The 22456-nt window shown below is 37.8% G+C and overlaps 1 protein-coding gene across 6 annotated transcripts in view; it reads left to right on the top strand.

The window, feature by feature from the left end:
- The window catches only part of MARCHF1 (membrane associated ring-CH-type finger 1), a 252774-nt gene that overhangs the window by 151144 nt on the left and 79174 nt on the right, over positions 1 to 22456 (top strand). For 3 of the 6 annotated variants that reach the window (XM_037377493.1, XM_037377506.1, XM_037377522.1), the window contains exon 3: positions 1485 to 1624. The exons of the other annotated variants lie outside the window; for them this stretch is intronic. In XM_037377493.1, coding sequence (XP_037233390.1) covers positions 1523 to 1624 — 102 coding nt within the window. In that variant the 5' untranslated portion in view covers positions 1485 to 1522. The remainder of the gene's footprint in view (positions 1 to 1484; positions 1625 to 22456) is intronic. 6 annotated transcript variants of the gene reach the window in all.

Genomic DNA, 22456 nt, shown 5'->3' on the forward strand with positions numbered 1-22456 from the left:
ACACCTGGAGTGCTGGGTCCAATGCTGGGCTCCCCAGTTCCAGAGGGACAGGGAACTACTGGAGAAGGCCCAGCAGAGAGCTGCAAAGACAGTGAAGGGACTGGAACATGCTTATGAGGAAAGGCTGAGAGAGCTGGGGCTGTGCAGCCTGGAGAAGACTGTGCATATAAATATATTAAGGGCGAGTGTCAAGATGATGGGACCAGGCTCCTTTCAGTGGTGACCAGTGACAGGACAAGGGGCAACAGGTATGGGAAGTTCCATCTGAATGTGAGGAAGAACCTTTTTACCTTGAGGGTGACAGAGCACCAGGACAGGCTGCCTGGGGAGGCTGTGGAGTCTCCTCTGGAGATGTTCAAAGCCCACCTGGATGCGACTGTGCAACATGGTCTGGGTGACCCTGCTTTAGCAAGGGGTTGGACTAGATGGTCTCCAGAGGTACCTTACAACCTCAGCTGCTCTGTGATTGTATATATGTTCCAGATCTCTTTATTCTGGTGCTAACCTTGTTTGGAGTACTAGGTGCTCAATCTGGTAGGTTAATCTTTTTGTTTATTATGATTTATGATGTTATAGAATAGCATGTTTTAAATTAAAGAATGTTATGAACATTTATAATCTGGTTTTCTTTATAAACAAGATTATAAATTGTTTCAGGTGCTGTGGAGAAAATTGCTCAAAGATATTTTTGTAATTAATTAGCAAAGTTTTGCACTGAATACCTACATTACCCGTTTCAACTGGGGAAAATAGATTATGAAATTTTAAAAATACTTACGAAGCTCTCTAGCATTTAAAAAAATCCGTCTTACTATTGCTGTATTTCCAGAACGTATTAGTGTTACTGAAAAGGTATTTTGTTACTGTTACAAACTAAAAATAAGTTCACATTCAGTTTATAGTTGGCATGTAGCATTTATTGCTGGTGTGTATACATTACTGTTTGCTGTTTACAGTACATCCTAGTGTAACACTTCAAGACAAGTCAGGTATTTTGGTGTGTGTGGGCGTGAGTACATACATGTTTGTGTGTTTTCACGCTGTTGATTTGTATTTTATACCCACTACTGCTTTAGGGCTGTTTCTAGTTGCTTCAGGAAATACGGGATATTGCATCCAAATGTTACATGGGTTTAGGAATGGTGCTAGTCTCATAGTTGTTTTGTTATAAAATTCCTTTAAAATAACACTTCTTAAAATTAAAGTGACCAAGTTGAGAAAAATTTAGCATGGAGAGAAGGCACTGAATTTGCTGATACTGAAATAGTATTAATGCATGTAAGGTGTGCTGAAAATGCATAGTTCTTTTCTAACCTGCATGGCATAACCCTTTGGAGTCCTTGAAATAAACATGTTCTTCTACAAATATGTTTATTATCTTGTTTAGATATAATGTAAAGAGCTGTTTTAGAGGTATGCATCCAGACACATGCACGCAATACATTCAAAGTGTCAATGTTTCAGGGAATCTAAATTATTTTCAGAATTTCAGAAATTGAAAAGGGATAAGTGGAAGGAGAAAATGTTGGGCTGGTGCCAAGCGATAGCTCGTAACCCTCACAGACTTCCCAACAGCACAAGAACACCCGAGGTCTCAGGTGATGCTTCACATAACTCTTCTTTGGTGAGTCAAAAGCTGCATTTCATGATGGTGGCATGCTCAGATGAACTTCAGAGGTGTTAAATATATTTTTCAAAATGTAGTGTTTGCCATTGATTGCATTGCCTCAGTGTGTGAAGCCCTGTGACATTATAGCTGTTTACACTTTCTATTTGCTATTTTTTTCATCTTTTATGTTATGCATGGTCCATTCTGACTTGCATGCTATGTCTGTAAATCAGTGTTGATGTTTTGTGAATGGTAAAGTCTTTAAGCAGGAAATGTCCTAACCCGGATTACTTACATTCTTTATGATCTTAATCAATGCAATGGCATTCGGTCCCTGATGAGTACAGGTGGATGTTGTCTAAAGGTACCTTGTTTGCTCTTCGCTCCTCCCTGTAACAAGGATAAAGTATAGAATGTCCGCACTTGTGTTAGACAGCTGGATTTTAAAGTGGTCTTCATATATTTAACAGGATGCTGCTAGAGACGGTTGAGTTTCTGCATGCAAAGCTGTTGATAGTAGATGTTCAGGCAATGTAAAGTTGACAGTATACATAGTGGAGTTATCATGAATTGTATAAAGTTGAATAAAGTGACTCATTGACAAGAATTTTAATCCTGCAGTTTCTTGCTCTTTGAAATAAATCCATTAACATCAGTAGACCTCCCCAGGTGAGTAAGAACTGATACTTGAATGTAAAGACTTCACACTGCCCCACATGTAAGAGCAAAAATTGTCTATGTACTTGTTTTTCTTCAACTGTATAGACATTTTCAGACTACAGGAAAACTGATTATTTAAAACATATTCAGTTAAATATGCCTGGTCCAGTTATATCATTAAGTTTAAAATAGGCACATTTTCCTGTCCTAAGAAGCATGAGATAGGAGGAAGTACTGCCCTCCAGTTGCTGAAACATAGACATGATATCTAAGCAGAAAGGTGAATAATTGTTTATAACCACTGTTGAAATGTGGTATTCCAAAATGTGTGAGGAGAGTTGTAAGTTACAAGTGAAGAGGCAGTGGTCTCTTTGAAAGTTGAAGTTCTGGTGAAAAGAAGTGCCCCTACTTAATGTGGTAAAATTTTCTTGTTCAGTGGTAGATTGTATAGAATACAAGTTTCTGCTAAGCAAGGGAACACAAAAAAAAAGCAGCACTAAAAGCTGTACATTTTAGTTTACTGAATATCCTAGATTATTATTACAACTCACTTTCATTTGTAATTCTTTTGTTGCTTTTTAATCTCCTTTTATTTCTTTGCAAGAAAAAATGAAAGAAGAAGTTTCACTATATTATCCCCTTATTTAATTACTATTGATATCACTATGACTATTTTTGTTCTAAATTGTATTTAATTACTATTCATATTTAGGTATTGCTAGTGGCAGCTATTAAAATATTTAGATATGTGGAAATTGTCGTTTTCATTTCTGCTTGACTGCTAGTCAACATTCAGTTTGGTTTTATATTCCAGAGATAAGCATTCCAATCTACCAGATGGGATTTAGAAATGATGAACTGGGAATACAGTTATAATACTTGAATCAGTAGAGTTGGCATGTTTTAACCTTATTAATATTAAAAATATTAATCCACTATATTTCTCTTCTGAAGTAGATATTAATTCAGACAAATCTGAAGATGTTCAGATTATTCTCTACAGGGTTTTTTTTCCTTTTCTTGAATGCAAATTCATATATTTTTCATTTTTCCCTTTCTCTGATTTTTGCTAAAGTTGTGGAAAGCACAGTAATGTTGTCTTCCTTAATTGAAAAGAACCCAGATCCTGAAGGCTTACAATTCTGTGCAATAGTATTTTCAGTTTTTTTGTCTTCTGAAAGGAAAATGGATATAATTGAAAACATACAGTTTTAAATTCTTTCTTCATGAGTCGCTTGTCTTCATACTGACAGTATCTATTTATACTCTGAATCTGTAAGCATATGTATGTATGGTTAGTTCATACGATTTTGATAGGAATACATAAATATGTATTAAGATTGATTAAGCAATTTGAGTAGGAACAGTTCTATGTCTGCTTGTCAATGCTCAGTTTCTTGGGGTCCTAATTGGGAATCTGAGCATTATCACAATCCATGTTCTTAATAGTTACATACAGACAGCCTGTTCTGTGTAGGGTATGGACTGGTCCTTCATTCATAACATTAAACACATGAAGCTAATGGGACACGAGCACGTACTTCATGGTAATTTATATAGCACATGCAACTTTTCCCTGCTGTATTCCCTACTAAAATTGTGGGTGAATATATGTGGAAGTATGGTCATGTGAATAACTAGATAAATTGTGTTTGTACATGCAAATGAAATTTAGAAGTCATGGTAAATGATCAAGCATCTAATTTAAGTCTAAGGAAGGATTATTTTATATGCAAGCAAACGATACCATCTGTTTCTCCCAGAGAAAGTAAAACATGTTTATGGATTACCTGTGTGACATAGGCAGATCCCAGGCTTCCAGGTCTGATCTACAGATGTTGACTGAGCAAGTCAATAGTAGTCAGTGATCATTCCAAAATGTAGTTAAATAAACAATGGGAAGTGGGTTTGCTGTGGTTTAAGCGGGGCAGACAGTTCAGCCCCCCGCAGCCGCTCACTCACCCCACCTCTGTGGGTTGAGATAAAGACAGTTTAGTAGGTAAAGTAAAAGATGCTTACACAAGCGAGGCAAAACAAGGAATTAATTCGCTCCTGCCCATCAGCAGGTGGCAGTTCAGCCACCTCCAGGAAAGCAGGGCTCCATCATGTGAATTGTTACTTGAGAAGACAAATGCCATCACTCTGAATGTTCCTGCTTCCAGTTTCTTCCCCTAGCTTTTATTGCTGAGCATGACACCGTATGGTATGGAATGTCCCTTTGGTGAGTTCCGCTAAGTATTTGAAAGTTCAGAAAGGTGTAGGAATGATTTATCACTAGATGATCTTTAAAGGTCACATCCAAGCAAACCATTCCATGATGCTGTGATCTTTATCTAAACCCCAAAATCTAGTGCCAGAACAAGAAAGATCTCTTGAGCTGAGCTTTTTAAGTGTTTGGCCGCCTGATTTTCATTAAGGGAGTGTAATTCTTTGCTAAAAATCCCATTAAATAGGGTCCATCTAGGTTTCCCTTAACATTGCTAGCCTGTTACTGTTCATCTGACAGAGCCTGAGGGGGTGTTTAAGATCTGTATTTTAATTTGTTATAAGAAAATTGTGTTGTTTAATCCTCAGAAACTGCATGTAAGGGAGAAAGGAGTAATTAAGAATATGGAGTTGGTTTAATCTGAATTATTTTCCTATTTGCATAAATATTAGATAGACTTTATTAATTAGGCTGTAGAACCAGCTAGGAAATCCCCAGTACCATGCCTACAAAATTCCTTATAGACAGTGCTTTGGGAAATTGAGTAGTAACTTTAATATAGTAGCCAAACAATATGTATATGTGAATCAAACTGCGGAAGAGAGAGATTCTATAAATGTAATTTCAAAAGAGGCAAAATTATTCATCCAGTAGAATAAATTATATGCTGTTTAAACCTTCTCTTAGTCTGTACTTCTAGAAAAATAAAAGTACAGCTGGGTGCAGCGTGTTGAATTACACATTGAAAAAAGGGCCCATTGAGAATATAACCTTTTGTGATTCAGGTGTGCTGCTCTTGGCTTCTCTGTCGGGTGGCTGACAGAGCAATACACAAGCTCTGGATAAATTTCTGAGGGGAGAGGAGGGTCCTAAAACTTCATGTTCTCTGGTGCTACATATCCCAGCTGGGCTAATTCCCTCTATTCTTCCAGGGCTGAGAAGTTCTATTCTTAAGTGTTTGGGTGTTTCTATTTACTTCTCATGGACATTTTGTAACTTCTGCAGCATTTCAGTTAAAGCTAGCATTTGTTCTGATATTCTTGGGCTAAAGTTTTTGTTGCTGTTGTTTGTTGTATTTGATTCACCTCACCTGTTTTTCTTTCCTCAGATGCTCTAAGACCTTTTGAGAAGAGATTTATTTAGAAACATGTTCTTTTTTAGCATTTTACAACAGGTTTCTTTTTAGATTTTTATTTAGCAATTTGCTTAGTATCTGTTAATATTAAGCCATGGAAACTTTTCCTTGTGATCTTAGATGTTCCATATTGGTCTCATCCTTCTGTATGATGCTGCATGCTCCCCACCAGGGCAATTGCTATAACTATTTATTGCTTTCCAATTTACAGGATCAGCCTAAGCTGTCCATGGCCCCAGTAGCCATGCCACCCTAGGCCAGTCTTATTGATTTTCGTGATGTTTGAAGCCAATTAGCAGTCATTACCTGGGTTACTGTTACCTTCTACATTCTCACCACAAATGTTTTATAAGGGTGTAACGTTGTTAAGAGTTCATTTGTGTTTCTTCCTGTGCATACATAAGCCATTAGAGCAGGACAGATTGTAGGCCAAAGCTTTGGGGTAAGTGTCCCCTGGTGCTCAGTTTCTTCCTTGGTGCATAACAGCATCATTTAATAATTTAAAAGCACGGCAGATTGAATCCTTTGTTCTTTTCCTCTTTTCCCAAAATATTTCATACACCTTGTTTCTCCTAGCAACGAGTGTTTACAAGATTGATTGAAATTATATCATAGAAATTATTCATTATTTATTTCTTTTTTGCATAGTCAAAGCTATCTTGTTAGTCTGTTTCACTTAGGAAAAAGATCCATCTTTTAAGTGTAGAATTTAAAATGTATTAACTTTTTATAGTTTTGGAGAGAAGAGTTATGTCCCACTACATTAGACTTGTTTTGACTGAAAGCTCGAGAATTAATTATCTAGTAGTTTTTAATATGTCTATAAAAAACTGTGTAAAGCCTCAGGTTATATGATGTAGTTATAGATACTGAAACAAAATGGAGATTACCAGATCACCATTCAGTTTCTATCTGGAAAATAAGTTCTAGAAAATGAGAAAACCAGACAGGGCCAAGTTATTAACCTAAGTTTTTTATAAGGTGAAATGGGTTATTCTCATTTTAGCTCAGCAGAGTCTTCAGTCCCATCATTAACTGAACACCTACACTGTAACGGGGAAGCCAAGATGACAGGAAGCATCAAACAAACGTCTCTGCTCATTCATTTATTGCCAGAGTAATACCAGCAAGGAAAGCTATGAAAGCATATGATGTTAAAAAAAAAAGGGGGGGGGGGAGGGGGGAGAAGAGGTAGAAGATGATTCTGCAACATTATCTTGTAAAAAATATCATGGTAATACTAAACGTTTATGTTAAATTGCAGGTTTACATAGTACTCCCATTCCTGAGGGTCTGGATTTTTTGCATGGTATTTTGCAGTCCAATATTACTTGAATTACTGCTTGAATTGAAGATCCAGAAACAGTTTTAAGATAAGCTCTCTACTCTGCTGACTACTACGGTCCGTGCAATTTGGTCCTGTAAACAGAAATGTGTATGCATAATTTGCTTGAAGGGTCTATACCGATACCGTTGGCATGCTTAAAAGTGAAGTATGTGCTTGTGCAACAGCAGCATTGATAGGAAAGGGTAAGAATCAGGATTTCCTTCCTATTTATTTGTTTGTCTGTTTCTACCCTGGTAGTTTAATTTGTACCTAATTACATAAATTTGTGCAGTTTCCGTAAATCACTAAGTGGTTTGCAAAGTAATTATTCCTGCAAAATACACTCTAGAATATTCCAAAAAACATTAAGTCGAAAATGTTATGTGCACGCATAGAGGCCATTCCACGGATTTGTATTAGTACCTAAGTTTTGCTACAGACAGGTGGAAGGAGAAAGCAGTAAACTGCACGAAGCGGTACATCCCTAATGTGTTCTGCTGTGCTATTCTTATTAAGAAGATTCACCTTCCCAACGCTACAGGTGATTTGGTGTGTGTTTTGTAGTGTAGGAGGCTACGCAGTGTGCACATCTCTGCACCCAGCTGTTCTAACGCGGTGAGATGTTGGTGTGGTGCCATCACAGCCCAGTTTCAGCCCCTGTTCCCCCCAGCCTGCGGGCTGGTGTCCCCAAGCATGGTCAGCCTACACATAGCAGGACTTCCTTGTGAGCACCTCGTCCTCCTTGCAGTTCTGTCTGGTTCTTCCGTTTATCCCACAAAACGCATGCTGTGCCACAGAGATTAAGTGGGGCCTCTTCAAATTTGCAGCACTTATGAGTTTCCCTTTTTATAAGGTTTTGATGGAGCACTGAGCTAGGACAGGGTCCGGGGATAAATCAGATCTTCAAATAAAAGATAACCTTTATAAGCAGATTCTTCCAAAAATACTCGGTGGGAAGATTCTGAAATCTGATGTTATCGCTCTGTTTTACAGTTGGCAGCATCACTTGCCACTGCAACTGCAGTTGTGCTGTCCCCTTTACAGCACACAGCAAAAAGTGCTGGGGTGAGGAGCTGAGGCAAAAGAAGGTTCCTAATCATTGTGTAGGTTGAAGTGCTGACCCGAGTGGTATGTAACTTCCATGTAACTTTGTGATTTCAGCCTCGTTAATGTGAACTAACAATAACACTCAGGATAAAATTTCATGTACAATTAAATCCTTAAAGAGCCAAAGGGCTTAGACCTATCCTGGCTGATAGTGGAAGGGTTAAATAAATTAGAATAATTAGTACAAAGGAGGAGAGGCAAATATGGCAGAGAACCTAGTGGCATTCAGGAGATGAATCGGCAGGTAGGCTGAGGCTTAGTGCTTGTTCCACGGGGTGTGGAGGAGGTAACGGCAGGAGCCAGGTACCTTAGGGCAGTTCCAGTGGTGTTCAGGTCTTGGTCTTTGAAATGCCAGTCCTGCCAAATTAATGAAAAATGGGAATGTGGTTGAAGATGGCCATATGTGGGTGCTGACCATATCACTTCTGTTAACTGTGGACTGTGAAAGAAAACTGCCTGTGACCTCATTAGCTAATTACATCTAGAGTTAATCTCTAATTCCCTCCCCTTGTGCTTTGAAGAAGTATGAGATGGGAGTAACAGGGTGAGATTAAGGAGGGAAAATTTAGGCTGAAGGTGAAGAACGTACTCTTGACAATGAAATGTCTTAGGCTGCGATATGATTTTGTACCGAGTGTTGCAGGATCTCATGTCTGTGATCCTTGAAATTGGGATGGAAACATCTGCATGTGATACTTGTCTTAGGTTTTTTTCTGTGCATGTGGTTTTTTTCCCTGCTTCTGAAAGAAGTACATCCTGTTTTTCTTGGCCTGATAATGCTTTATAAAATCAATGGTATGAAAGGTGCAACTGCTGTACTAGCCCAGTTGGTTGACTTATGATTTGTCTAATCATTAAGCATTGTTCAAATAGGAGTGTTTAGATTTCATTCTTTCTGAAGGTCTATTTTGTGGTAAAGTATCTATTTTCTATTTCTGTGCCTCGTACTTCAGGTTTTTTTTCCTTTTTCAGTCTGCACCGACAGTGACAGTATTTACTTCTTAACCATGTAGGTTGTTATTCATATAACTGAGATTTTTTTTTTAATAAGGTATTTTAAATAGGATCTTGTGTTTGTCTACTTTACATTAAGAGAGGCACCAAATGTAGCCATGCTTTTAGCATTTTTATACCCAAAAGTTAAATACTAGTTCTCTGTAATGGTGGGTAAGGGAGAAAAATAGTGTCTTTTTTTCTGTGACTTTTTTTCTCTTTTCTGTTGTTTTGGAAAAAGAATTTTCTGATGTACAGCATAACCATGATCTGACAGAAGAGGAGGAAAAGCATGACAAAACCTGATTTCATAGATATTTCAATGTTTCAAAGAGGAGGTCTTGTTTTCCATTTATTTTCTATTTGTGCAGAAATGATACACTTCTATTTTGAGAGGTGTTTGTTATTCTTAGCTTTAATTTTGTATTTATTTCATGTACAAGAGTTATGCTTTAAGGTGCACTGAGGTGTGCTTTTGTGTGTGGTCCACATCGTTATTCTTCAGGCTGTAAGTGCCTTGTTCTAGCAGTATGTAAAGGTGTTACTAAATGTACTCGGAGTTTTATTACTAAATTGGAATATTGTACTTTTTTGCTGCTGTGAGAGAGAAGAGAGATTTTTCATCTTACAGAGATGTTTGGGGTTTTTTTTCCCCCACTTAGAATTATAGAATCTTTTAGCTTGGAAAAAACCTTTAAGATCATTGAGTCCAACTGTAAACCTGACGTTACCAAAATGGAAAGTTTCCAAGATCGATTAAATTTTCTGTCAGTTTGAGCTATTCTTCTCCTTTAATATTTCTAAGATACTAAAGTAGTTTGGAAAGACTGGTTTTGTTTGTTTTAAGGTTAGGATTCTAAAATGTGTATGGAAAAAACACATTAAAAATTCTTCTTTGAAAATGTAGTTGGCTATAAAACATTTGAACTAAAACTGACTCTGTCATTTTAATAATAATTTCTGTTCCTTCCATAGAAATTAATCAGGTAGCTTGTAGCAATTTTGTCTCCCTTTGCCTCCCATGTTAAAAAAAGAGGGGGAAAAAAAAAAGGGTCAAAAACATGAGGGGAAAAATATTGGGGAAAGAAAATTTTTTTGGAAGGACATGAAAGATTGTATTAATTCTATGCAATCCCATTTTACTCTCCCTGGGAACAATTTGGCTCCTCAGTGTCTGAAGGTCCCAGGCAAGGATCAGTACTCTGTTACGAAGCTATCTTCATTGTCAGTCAGTCCATAATTGGCATTTTCATTATAACCATTAGAAGAAATATGCGAGGAAAATGTGTAAATAAGGGGGGAAAGTGTATTGTGGAACAAAAGTGATTGTAGTAAAACTCATTTATTAAGTCATTAATTTGAATTTGTGGTTTCCCTAGACAAAGAATCCCCAAAAATCTCCCCCAAAACAAGCAAAAGAAAAATCTCCAAACCTGAAGGAGCTGCAGAAAACTGCTGAGTAAATCACTTCCTAGTGTAAGTTTGAAGGTAGGCAGAATAAATTTATGCATAGTGTGATTTACAGTAATGAGATAATTGAGTCAGGAAGCATGTCGATGTTGGTGCATCCCAGGGACTGGACCTGGCTGGGCTGACAGCCAGAGAGGCAGTACAGCTCTCGGAGGGGCGGGGCCTGCTCTGGTGAGTGTTTGGAAAGGTGGTGCATCAAAACCATGTACTCACACTCCATGTTTAGTGGGGAAATAAAATTTTACCTATTCAGATTTAGGCATATACTCTTCTTGGTAAGTGATACTAATTTAGAGTACACTATTTCCTCATGCTGAATTAATTTAATTTATGCTTTTATTATGGAAGCCTCAGTTTATTTAATTACATTTAGTGTTTGTTTTCTCTGGATAATATTATTTCAGAATGTGTTAACTGCTTGTTGTAATCTTTGTAATCTATAAATATTAATGCTCATGAAATTTTAATAACAGCTGATAAAAACAAAATAGACGTGAGCGATTCAATTAATCAATTTAAATTATTTTATAACTGCATAGATAATTACTAAATTGTCAAAACATCCATAATGATGCCTGTTGAACTACAGTAGTATGAGATAGTTTGAATATTTTATACAGACTAAGTATAAAGACCATTATCACTTCTGTTAACTGTGGACTGTGAAAGAAAACTGCCTGTGACCTCGTTAGCTAATTACATCTAGAGTTAATCTCTTCAGTTTCTTTGCTCCTCTGGGCTAAGGCCATTTTGTTTAAGACTGATATTACAGAATCCTGAAGATACCTCTTATAGACAGCCAGTTCAAGATACCCATATAATTTTTCAAGAGCTGCTAATCTCCCAGAAACTTTAAATGACTAACGATGTTCTCTATCTCAGAAAATCCTGTTCTGTAGTCAAAAGAGGAGATTTCAAAAGTGTGATTCTAAAACTTGCTTTTAAATCATTATTTTGGGATTTCAGTAAAAATGGACTCACTTTCAGAGGAACAAATTGAAATTATATGCTTAGAATATCTGAAATTATGCATCTCAGAGTTTGGTGGTCTATCAAAGTGTGATTATTTTTTTTTAGGTGCAAGGTCTAATTCAGATAGCATCAGACAATCTGCCATTACAGAAGTCTTGCTGTAATCAAGGTTCCACACTGTCAGGGGTTATTTGAAATAATGTGAGGATGATTCAGGCAGAACTTTTTTTCCCCCATCATATTTAATTCTTCATAGAAGGGAGAGAAAATGAAATGAGGAAGAGAATTGAAGGAAAAACAAAACCCCAAACAAACCACAGGAAAAAAGTAAATTCTGTATAAACACAGATGTCAACTCCACTTTGGTTAGTATCTTGTACAATTATGCATTAACTTGTTCTCAAAAATGTTCGTTTTCTTCCAAATACTTTTTTATCACACCATGTTCACACTTCACCTTGGCTTATGTATTGAGCAGTACCAATGGGTGATGGCATCTGCAAGGCTGAATATTCATCTGTTGACACTTCCAACTGAATGCATTTTTGAAGTGTTCTGTGGGTGCCTACCCTTTTAGCATGCAAGTATGTTTAAAATACACTGTAAAAAAGTTGGAGCTATCCATCATTAATCTGCTGGTTTTGAAAATCTGTTCTAAGCAAACTTTGAGGTTTTGCATGCACCATCATTGACAGGAATCACCAGTAGTTACCTTGATTCTGATTTCTGTACTTCAGTTGTAGGATCATTCATTTTTTCTGCTTGATCTTAAGTATTGATCATATTTTCTTTCTAAACAGAGACACAGAACACACAGTATAACATAATTAATGTAAATGTGTTTCTTGGAAAACCTTTTTCCCATGGCTCTGAAGAAGTGATTAAAAGGCAGAGAATTCTGCAGTGTAACAATAAAACTTCGCTTTAATGTTGCAAGTGACCTAAAAGCTTTTTCTTCAACATGTACAAAAAGCTTTCATGTAATACATGTTTATACATAGGGTTGAATCAAGAAGTGTGAACTGTAGTACCAGTCTTGAAAGTGTGGTCTGTTTTTCTTTAAATAAAAAAAAAAATCTTATTAGAGGAGCTTTCTTATTGAGCTCAGATATGCAAGAATTGCAGCTGTCACAAATACACTGCCCTGAATTTAAACGCACAAAGATCCTGTCTGCCACCCGCAATTGCTTTGGAATTAATTAATAAGGTAGAGGTTAGGTGGTTTTTTCAACTCAGTCTTTAGCATTTGAAGAACCATTTGTGCAGAGATACTTTTTTAATAATGTGGATTACAGTAACATGCGGTAGTGCTTTGGTTGGTCGGTGCCTGCCATGGAAAATGTGTCACTTATCAGCTTCTCAGATGCATGAGATGTGCAATTAGCTTAGTAATTTTGTATATATATTCTCAATTCAAAGCATTTAGCAAAGAAATTGGTTTCTTCCAGATGAAAAAAAGTAATTGAAAGCAATTTATTTTTGTACATGAGAAAATTCAATATGTTTTGGTTATCTACGTATTTAGTTTATTTGTGGGATGTAATTAACTGCATAAAAGCCAGTCAGAATGGGATATGTTTAAGCCTATTGATGTATTAGTGCATTCAGAAGTGACCACAAATTGTCTGCATAAAAAAAGTATATTTGGGTCCAGAATGTACTTTAATTAAAAAAAAAAAAAAAATCCTTACAAGCAGAGAGCTGCTTTTGGTTGGTTTTTTTTCAGAAATTTTAGTCATCTGGAGATCTACTCATATTATTAGGAATTTTGTTTCTAGGGGCCCTTGCCTGGAGGCTTAGTGTTCTGTTATTCTTTTTTTTTTTTTTTTTTATTGCATGGTGCAGGCAAACTCTTTTACAGAATTATGTATAAAGGTGGGGAAGAATATTTGAGATTTTTGCTTTCTGTTGGTTAAACTACTGTTAAGTTTCCTGTGCCGTGATAAAGGAGAGAAAATAGAGAAAATACTTCTCCCCCCCGCCCCCTCCTTAAAGAGATGTGTGAGGGAAATCTACTTGAAACTGAAAAATAAGATATTTGCATGTTCACTCCTTTCCCCTTAACCACCTATACTAAATGAAGTCCAAGAGTAAGAAATGCCAGCTTTTTTAATGTATTATTCAGAAAGCTGAGTGTGAAGATTGAATGTATTCCAATGCATTTGACCTGTAGTTATCTTTAAAACAGAATATTAAAAAAAAAGATTCAGCAGGGTGTCAGTGAATAACATGTCTGCTAAAGAAAGCTTATTATTGTTCTCTAATAGCCTTCTCATCACTGCCTCTGGCTTTGGATGGCCTGAGATAATTATATTAATGAAATAGTGTAGTTGAAACTGCTTTATAATCCTCGGTAACGCATATGCTGTCAAGAGATTGCTGTGATGAAAGTTTCACAGTCATGAAGCTGGTTTTGGCATTCGTGCAAGTGCTCTTTTCTTGGAAACATCAAATTTTTATTGTGTTCTGTAAGGCTCACCTTTTGAAGACAAAATGCACTTTGCTTAGTCTTGTAAGAAATTATTTTTTAATAAAAGTCCAGAAATTGACTACTTTTGCTTAGAAAATATATTTTTAAATTTAGTTTTGAAAGTTCAGACATATTTTAAGATTATAAGTTTTTGGAATGTTCTAGGTAGTTGTTTGAAATAGTAAAAATGAAAACCTTTCAGTACATTTTGAACTTGAAAATCACATTCAGAATATATGTACGCTGTAGTATCCTTATTTTCTTCGATTTCCCATAGTGTCATACATGCACAGGTGTCATCCCCAGTCCTAAAGGCCTTTTCAGTTAAGAGGGAAGTGTTGTAGAATTTGGTCTTTCAAAAATCAGAAGCCTCAGCAATGGTCAGTATAGATGCCTACACACCCCCCACCCCCCCCACCCCCCCCCCCGGAAGAATTTTCAACACAATTTTTTACTATTTACCTATCACCTTGTCAAATATATATAAATTTTAAATACCCTTCAACTCACAGGTATACTGTTTTTAAGAGGAACGCATTTTTAAATGAGCCTCACTTGTAATCAGATCTTAAATACTACACATTAGAAAGGTTTTTGTTCTGATGCAAAATCTTGTCTAATTTTTGGATTAGAATAATCTGAGCAAAACCAGTATGTACAAAAATCAGTCGTTATAAGGTCAGTCGTTAAAGATTCATGGCTGATTTTGATGGTACACCAAACTTTTTTTTTCTTATCTGAGTAGTCATCTTGGTTGCCAGAGGATTAATGGTGTGGTAATGATACTAATTAATACTCGGAGAGCTAAGGTGAGAAATCTAAACAAGTGCATGAATTAGTTCTATTGAAGAGTATCTTTTCCAATGGATAGGATAGCTGAACACATTCCTATGTGTATTCCTTAACCACGATTTGTAGAACGTCTCTAAAATGCATATGTACATGTGAGTTCAGGGGTGACAAAAGCTAAATAAGCTAAATATATTTGGACCTTACTGAAGTACATTTATTAGGCTTTTTTTAATTCCTTTTCCCTTTTCCATTTATCTCACTCCTTGGAGTAGTAATGGGCAAATTAAAAAGGGAAGTAAATCCTTTATTGTTATACTGCCACGAGCTGTGATCTTGTTAGATCTTGTGAGATAACCAAACCTGGGCCTAGTCAGTATTAGAGATCAACAAGGGACAAAAAAGTAGGCGTACAAAACAAATAGCTCTGTTCTTGTTAATATTCCATATTTTTTTTCAGCAGATATTATTCTTGTGTGGTTCTTAATTTATCTTTTTCAGGTGCATTGTTTTGAAAATGCAAATTAAGAAACTTAAGTGTTCATCACTGAATTCTTGGATGCACAGCAGTTACAACATGAATTTTCTTGTTTTCATGTTGGATGGTGGATACAGCTTTTACGTAGCATGCAAGCATGTTTGTAATTCAAATTAAGTTTACTTCTTTCTATGGCTTTAAATGGAATGTCTTCATATGAAGCTGGGTATTACATATAGTAAGATGTATACTATATTTTTGGTGTTAAAGGATGCTGCAATATGACTGAGGTTGGTTTTATTCACTGGACCTCTAAAACTGAAATATTATGATGCTCTTTGAATTGCTTTTCTGTTTTGTCAGTGTTGAACAACGAGAAAGCAATAATGAAATTAAAACATGAGTCTTATATCTCTGTCCGCTTAAAAAAGAGGGACATAAAAATGGTTCCCAAAGCCAGATTCATCCAAAATCCAATGATTTGGATGGTTACCAATGTATTCATCTAGCCCAATGTGGTTTCTTCTTCAAAACCAACTGATTCCTATAGAAGAATACAAATATCAAGATTTCTGTGGCATGCTTTTCAAATCTGAAGCTATACGCGCACACAGGTCCTCATCCATTTGGGATAACACAGGGTATTTAACAGCCTGAATAAATGTTTTTTCTTTTGTTAATTTCACTTGTTGCATGCCTTTTGATGTCCATTGAACATTAACTGTTAAGACTGACCCATTTCTCTGGCGGAGTTCTAATGTTTAGTTATTTGATTGTGTGAAGAACTACTGCTTGCTGTTATTATTAATGAAATCCCAAGGCTGTTACTTACATGCATATTGAAATACATTATCAAATCTGATAAGGATACTTTAGAACAAGTGCCCTTTATGCCTCTTTCATAGCCCAAATAAAAACTTAGAAGAGTGTCTGAGACCTAGCATGTATTTGTTGTTTCTGAACAGTTTTGAGGCTACCGTGTGAATTTTGCAAAGGGAAAAATCATTATCACTTATTGATGCATAACCTTGCAGATAGCATTCTCGACCTTTAACAGTCACGATTACAGAAATTTAATTAGGTGTTTTAAAATGCCTGTTCTTGTTGGATGTCTAAAGAATATGAAATGCCTTCAAAAGCATATCAAGCAGAGTGCTGCTGCTAACCCAGGTTCCCCTGCAGTGGATTCCCAAATAACCAGAACAGGAGGAAATCTGTCAGTGTGTTCACAGGTGCTGGAAATTCAGTTGAACGGAGGAGTAGAAGGCGGCAATAACTGTTCCACTTTGGCAGATCCCACTGTTCCCCACAGTCATTCCTGAAGTCATTCCACTTCAGGAATGAGGGGCAAGGACGTCACGGTGAGCAGTCAGAATGCTTACCTGGGATTCCCATTCAGGCACAGCTGCATTGAGTTCTCAGGTTCATAGAGCTTGCTTGTGTGTTGCTTCTGCTATTATTTGAATATTTGAATAGAAAAGAACAGGTTTTTCTGGGCCACTGACTATCAAATGTCATCAAGCTGAGGCATTTAAGGAAGGGACGGGGCGTTCAGTGTAAATAAAATTGCTGACTTCAGTATAGATACCAATTTTTTTTTTCATTAATATGAAAATACTGAATGTGTTCAGGGGATGTTTTAGGTTAAAATTTAACCATGTTTTCTGTCCTTTATTGAGGATGCTTAGGCAGAAAGGTTCTTGGAATCAGTGTGAAGTCTCTGGAGGACCAGGTTGTTCTTGAATACTGCATCTTGAAAAGCTTTCTCAGAATAGATGCAGAAAGAAGTTCAGTTCATAATTTTGTACCCAGCTTAGTTCTTCAGGTACTTGGCAGTAGGGTTTTCCTTATCAGGCATAAGCAAAGTGAAATTCAAAGGTTTCTGTTCCTACCTGAAGACAGGTAGAATTCTTCTGTGATTCCTAAATGTGGAGCTATATTGGTACCAAGAGCATTGCTGAGACAGATGCTCTCTTGTTGCTTCTGTAAGTGCAGGACTGCAGAATGTTTATGTGTTTCAAAAATTAATTAATGTGCCTCACATAACCTGATTTTGGGGTGCCTCAGCATTACATATCTTCTACAGTGTGCTAGATCTTTTGGCGTTGCATGGTACACTTAGCCAAAAGTCAAATTTTGATTTTGGTTTGGGGCAGAACTTGGCCTGTAGTTTATGTAGACCCTCTGTGATATCTAAGCACTTGCCAGCAGTTTGGTTTTCTGCTTTAACTCTCAAAGCCTCATCTAAATCTTACCATCGGTTTAATTTCAAAGTAGTTATTTCTCTGCCTGACGTATTTACATGGGAAGTAGTCTTTCATCTGTCTTCATGAATTATGCAGACAGCTGGGTTACCATACAAAAGTGGAAAAGGCTTTGTGTTCAAAGGCTTGACAGGAGTCACATACTATCATTGGAAGCTCTCTCACTGGAAAATAATAATTAAAATTTTTGATGTGATTTTAATGCGATGAAGAGCTGAAAGGGTGGAGATCATGATGTGCAGCTGTGGAGGAGGAAAGTGCTGAATGCAGGCTATATGTGAAAGCACCGGAGTATTGTCAGACTAGTCCTGAAGATAGGACTGCAGGTGACCTGTTCAGTTTACACTCTTTAACTTACTTATCCCACACTATGATGTCTAATGTTAATTTTTGGGGGCTGGGAGTTCATAGGCAATGAATATGCTGTCACAGGGCAAAATTTTTGTATGATTCCATACATTATGTTATTTTTGCACCTGTTCTTAGTAGTGCTGTCCTTTAACTAGTATACTTGCATTTAGAGGCATATTTTCTATTTATGCTTGCTATTAGTTGTGCAAATATTTAATTGTATCCTTTTGGTATCTAACTTATATCAGCAACCTCAGAGTATTTTAAAAATAGATTTCTAAATGGGATCATACATCTTTAGAAATGAGATGCTTCGGTTTTGTCAGAGAATCTTGAAACATACAGCCTGTTTTAGAAATAGCTTGGGGCTGGAGGAGTGTTAAATGTGTTTTTTGCTGTTCTCTGTAATACAGGCATTAGGATATATTAATGCAGCATTTTCAGCCAGTTATCTAGTTAATACTTTACAGTTGGCAATAAACTATGGTTTTATACAATTTTTGTAATTTTATGATTATTTATTAATTTCTTGTTCTGTTGTGTGAACACTATGCTGAAGTATGTTAGTTTTCAACAGTTCCAAGTTAAGATGTCAAGGTTCTTGCTAACCGTAATACTAATTTGATCGGGTACACAGTAAGAGATTAGATTATAAAAAAAATCAGTAATTGCAGTAATTCAGTAAATAAAAAACCCAACCCATTGAGTTCCCGTTAAATTGCCAAATACGAACATCTACTGGGTAGTTGTGTGTGTAAAAATGTCACCACTGAAGCATAAATGAAGCTACTACCAGATGTATGATCAAAATACCTTCTATTTAAGGTCATGTATTACTTCAGTAATTTAAAAATAACACCATGACTAAACTACTAATGTTCATTATGATTTCCCTTTTCTAATACTCAAGTACTTGAAAATAAGCTGAGATACAAATTTTATGTTGCTTACAACTAATTGGAAACTTAGAAGTCTCCCGTGGCATCAGTAGGAGCATCTGTGTACCAAAATTTATACATAAAAATAATGAATAATTTTGCCATACTTTTTTATGCTCAGTCAGCACAGGAATTTGCAGTGTAATTCAAATGCATGGAATTTTTGAGGAAGTAAAATTAGGTTTTTTACAAAAAAGGTAAACTAATACTAAGAACCATAGAGTAATAGAATGATTTGGGCTGGAAAGGACCCTAATGATCACCTAGTTCCAACCCTTTCCCCCCCCTGCCACGGGCAGGGACACCTTCCACCACACCAGGTTGTGCAAAGCACCATCCAACCTGGCCTTGAGCACAGCCAGGGATGGGGCACCCACAGCTGCTCTGGGCAGCCTTGGCCAGCGCCTCACTGCCCTCACAATAAAAAATGTCTTCCTATTATCTAATCTACATCTGCCCTCTTCCAGCTTAAAGCCATTCCCCCTTTTCCTACCACTACATGCCCTCATAAAAAGTCCCCCTCCAGCTTTCTTGAAGACCCGAGTACCTGAAGGTACTGAGAGGCTTCTAGGTCGTCTCCCTGGAGCCTTCTTTTCTCCAGGCTGAACAACCCCAAGTCTCTCAGCCTGTCTTCACAGGAGAGGTGCTCCAGCCTCTGATCAGTTGTGTGGTCTCCTCTGGACTCACTCCCACAAGTCCATGTCCTTCTTGTGTTGATGGCCCCAGATCTGACCGCACCACTGCAGGTGGGGTCTCATGAGAGCAGAGCAGAGGGGGAGAATTGCCTCCCCTGACCTGCTGGTCACATTTCATTTGATGCAGCCCAGGGCGTGGTGGTTTCTGGGCTGCAAGCACACACTGTTGGGTCACATTAAGCTTCTCACCCACCAGCACCCCAAGTCCTTTCTCCTCAGGGCTGCTATCAATCCATTCTCCACCCAGCCTGTGTCTGTGCTTGGGATTGCCCTGACCCATGTGCAGGACCTTGCACTTGGCCTTGTTGAACTTCATGAGGTTTGCCCAGGCCCGCCTCTCAAGCCTGTCAAGGTCCTGGATGGCATCCCTTCCCTCCAGTGGGTTGACCATACCACACAGCTTGGCATTGTTGCCAGACTCGCTGAGGGTGCACTTGATCCCACTGTCTATGTTGCTGGAAAAGATGTTAAACGGTGCCAGTCCCAATACTGACCCCTGAGGAATGCCACTTGTCAATGGTCTCCATGTGGACATTGAGCCATTGACTGCAACTCTTTGGGTGTGACCATCCAGCCACTTCCTTGTCCATCTGTCAGATCCCTGTCTCTCCAGATAGAGACAAGGATGTCATGCGGGACAGTGTAAAAGCTTTGCACAAGTCCAGGTAGATGGTGTCAGTTGCTCTTCCCTCATCCATCAACGCTGTAACTCCATCATAGAAGTTCATCAAGTTTGTCAGCCACAATTTGCCCTCAGTGAAGCAGTGTTGACTCTCACCAATCATCTCCTTATATTCCATGTGCCTTAGCATAGTTCCCAGGAGGAATCCATGGTCTTGCCAGGCACAGAGGTGAGAGTGATGAGCTTGTAGTTTCCCAGGTCTTCCTTACTTCCTTTTTTGAAAACTGGCATTATGTTTCTCCTTTTCCAGTCTGTGGGAACTTCTTTGGGCTGCCATGACTTCTCAAATATGGATAGTGGCTGAGCTGCTTCATCCACCAGTTCCCTCAGGACCTGTGGATGCATTTCATCAGGTCCCATGGACTTGTGCACCTTCAGGTTCTTTAGGTGGTCTCAAACCTGATCTCCTACAGCAGGTGATTCTTCATTCTCCTGGTCCCTGCCTTTGCCCTCTGTGTCTGGGGTGGTGTGGCTGGAGCACTTGCTGGTGAAGACTGAGACAAAAAAGTTGAGTACCTCAGCCTTCTCCATGTCATGGGCAACCAGGTTTCCCATTTCCTTCTGGGGAGGGCCCATGATTTCCCTAGTCTTCCTTTTGTCGCTTTTTAAATCATTATTCTTATTTTATTAACTCTAAGCATGCTCAGGCTGTTTGGCCAGAGGTTAGTGTATGTACAGGGTTGCTAATGTATTTATTTTTTTCCTTGAACAGAAATTGACTTAAAAATAGAGCTGAGAGCTTTCAGAGCGTGCCTGTGTTCCAGGCTTCTGACAATAAACTCGCAGGTCTCCATGAATACTGGTGGTAGCGTTCACTAGGAGCATGAGCCACCTCCTATTTGTTCTTGTATTTCCAGTATTACAATGGCTTCATTGCAATTACGTGGCTTTATAGCTATGCCCACATAGCAGCATTCAATTTACCAGTGAAATAAATGAATCCAATATGATAGGCAATTCAGATCATTCAAGCTGAGGCTTTACACTGAATGTGTAGATTTGCATTAAAGCTTTTGATATTGTTACCAAATTGAATGGGAATTTTAGATGTTATTTTTTCTATTGTAAATCAAGGCTGAATGAACCACCAGTGGCACCATTGTATTTGGTTGATAACAGTAAGCTGAATGCTAAGCACAGAGAGGAGATAATACACTAATGTACAAATCTTTACGTGTCCTGCATTGCAATCTGCACCATAACAAGGTGGTACGTAGCAGCAAAGCCAGTCCCAGTGTTGCAGATGTGTAACCAAGATTCTCTTAAAAAAGATGAAAACGTGTGTGCTCTCCGCCTGTTCGTGGGTTTCAAAGGGAAGATACACGATCAAACCAGAATAAAGTCCTTCCAGGGGCTGCCTCGTCCTGCAGCCTTGCCTGGGTTTCCTTCATTTAAGACTGAAACATGGATTTCTTCAGCTTTCCACCTCATCATATGCTGCAAAGTCATTGCAATCTCATGCCAGCAGCAGGTATACAAACCCATGTAATTAGCTGAATTTGATTATTTGTCAGAGACTGTAACTGGCATTCTGCCCGGTGGAAGGAGTGCCATGGTGCATGGCCCCCCGTGCATCATTTGGTCTGGGAGGGAAAGTTTGCTTCGCCTGCTGTAATGTTGCCCTGCTGTCACAAGTGTGTTTCTCGCTTCATTTCTAGTTTAGGGTGGGTGAATCGGAGTTCTGACAGTATGGCAGAGTTCTGTTTTGTTTTTAATTGGGTGCTCATCATTGCACCCAAATCAAACGAGGAAATCCAATGCTATCTCCTGTTACCTGAATAGAATAAACGGAGAGTGGAGTTTAGGTATTCACCAGAACCCAGAGGTGTAGCTTGCAACTTAGATATGTTCTATAACTTACTAGTGAGATGCGTGGTGTTACAAAATGAAAGTGGATGTATGTTGATGTTTGCAGTAGTTTGGAAATTTTAATATAAATGAATCCTAGGCAATAAGATTGTGAAAGTGGTACAGATTTAGAACAGTTTGTGTTGCCCATAATTTCATGTCAACTGAATTGACAGTCGTGGAATCATCTGTGCAGTATAGAAATGCTCTAGGGGGAAAAGAAAGCTTTTCCAATTAACAAAACACTTCTTAATTTTAATAAAATTAATAATTTTTTTTAATTAATGGATGAATGTTGCCTAGTGAAGTCTCCCTTGCAGGCTTTTTACTACCTAGTTTCTCCTATAGGTTGAACTGAAAATAGTGCTTCTTGAATTTTATAGTAATACCGAGATGTGAAATTCATTATGAAAAATGGGGAGTCAGTCCAGTTTGTCATATTAACTCAAATATTATATAAAA

Source organism: Falco rusticolus, chromosome 1 (assembly GCF_015220075.1).
Source record: "Falco rusticolus isolate bFalRus1 chromosome 1, bFalRus1.pri, whole genome shotgun sequence".
Lineage (NCBI taxonomy): Eukaryota > Metazoa > Chordata > Aves > Falconiformes > Falconidae > Falco > Falco rusticolus.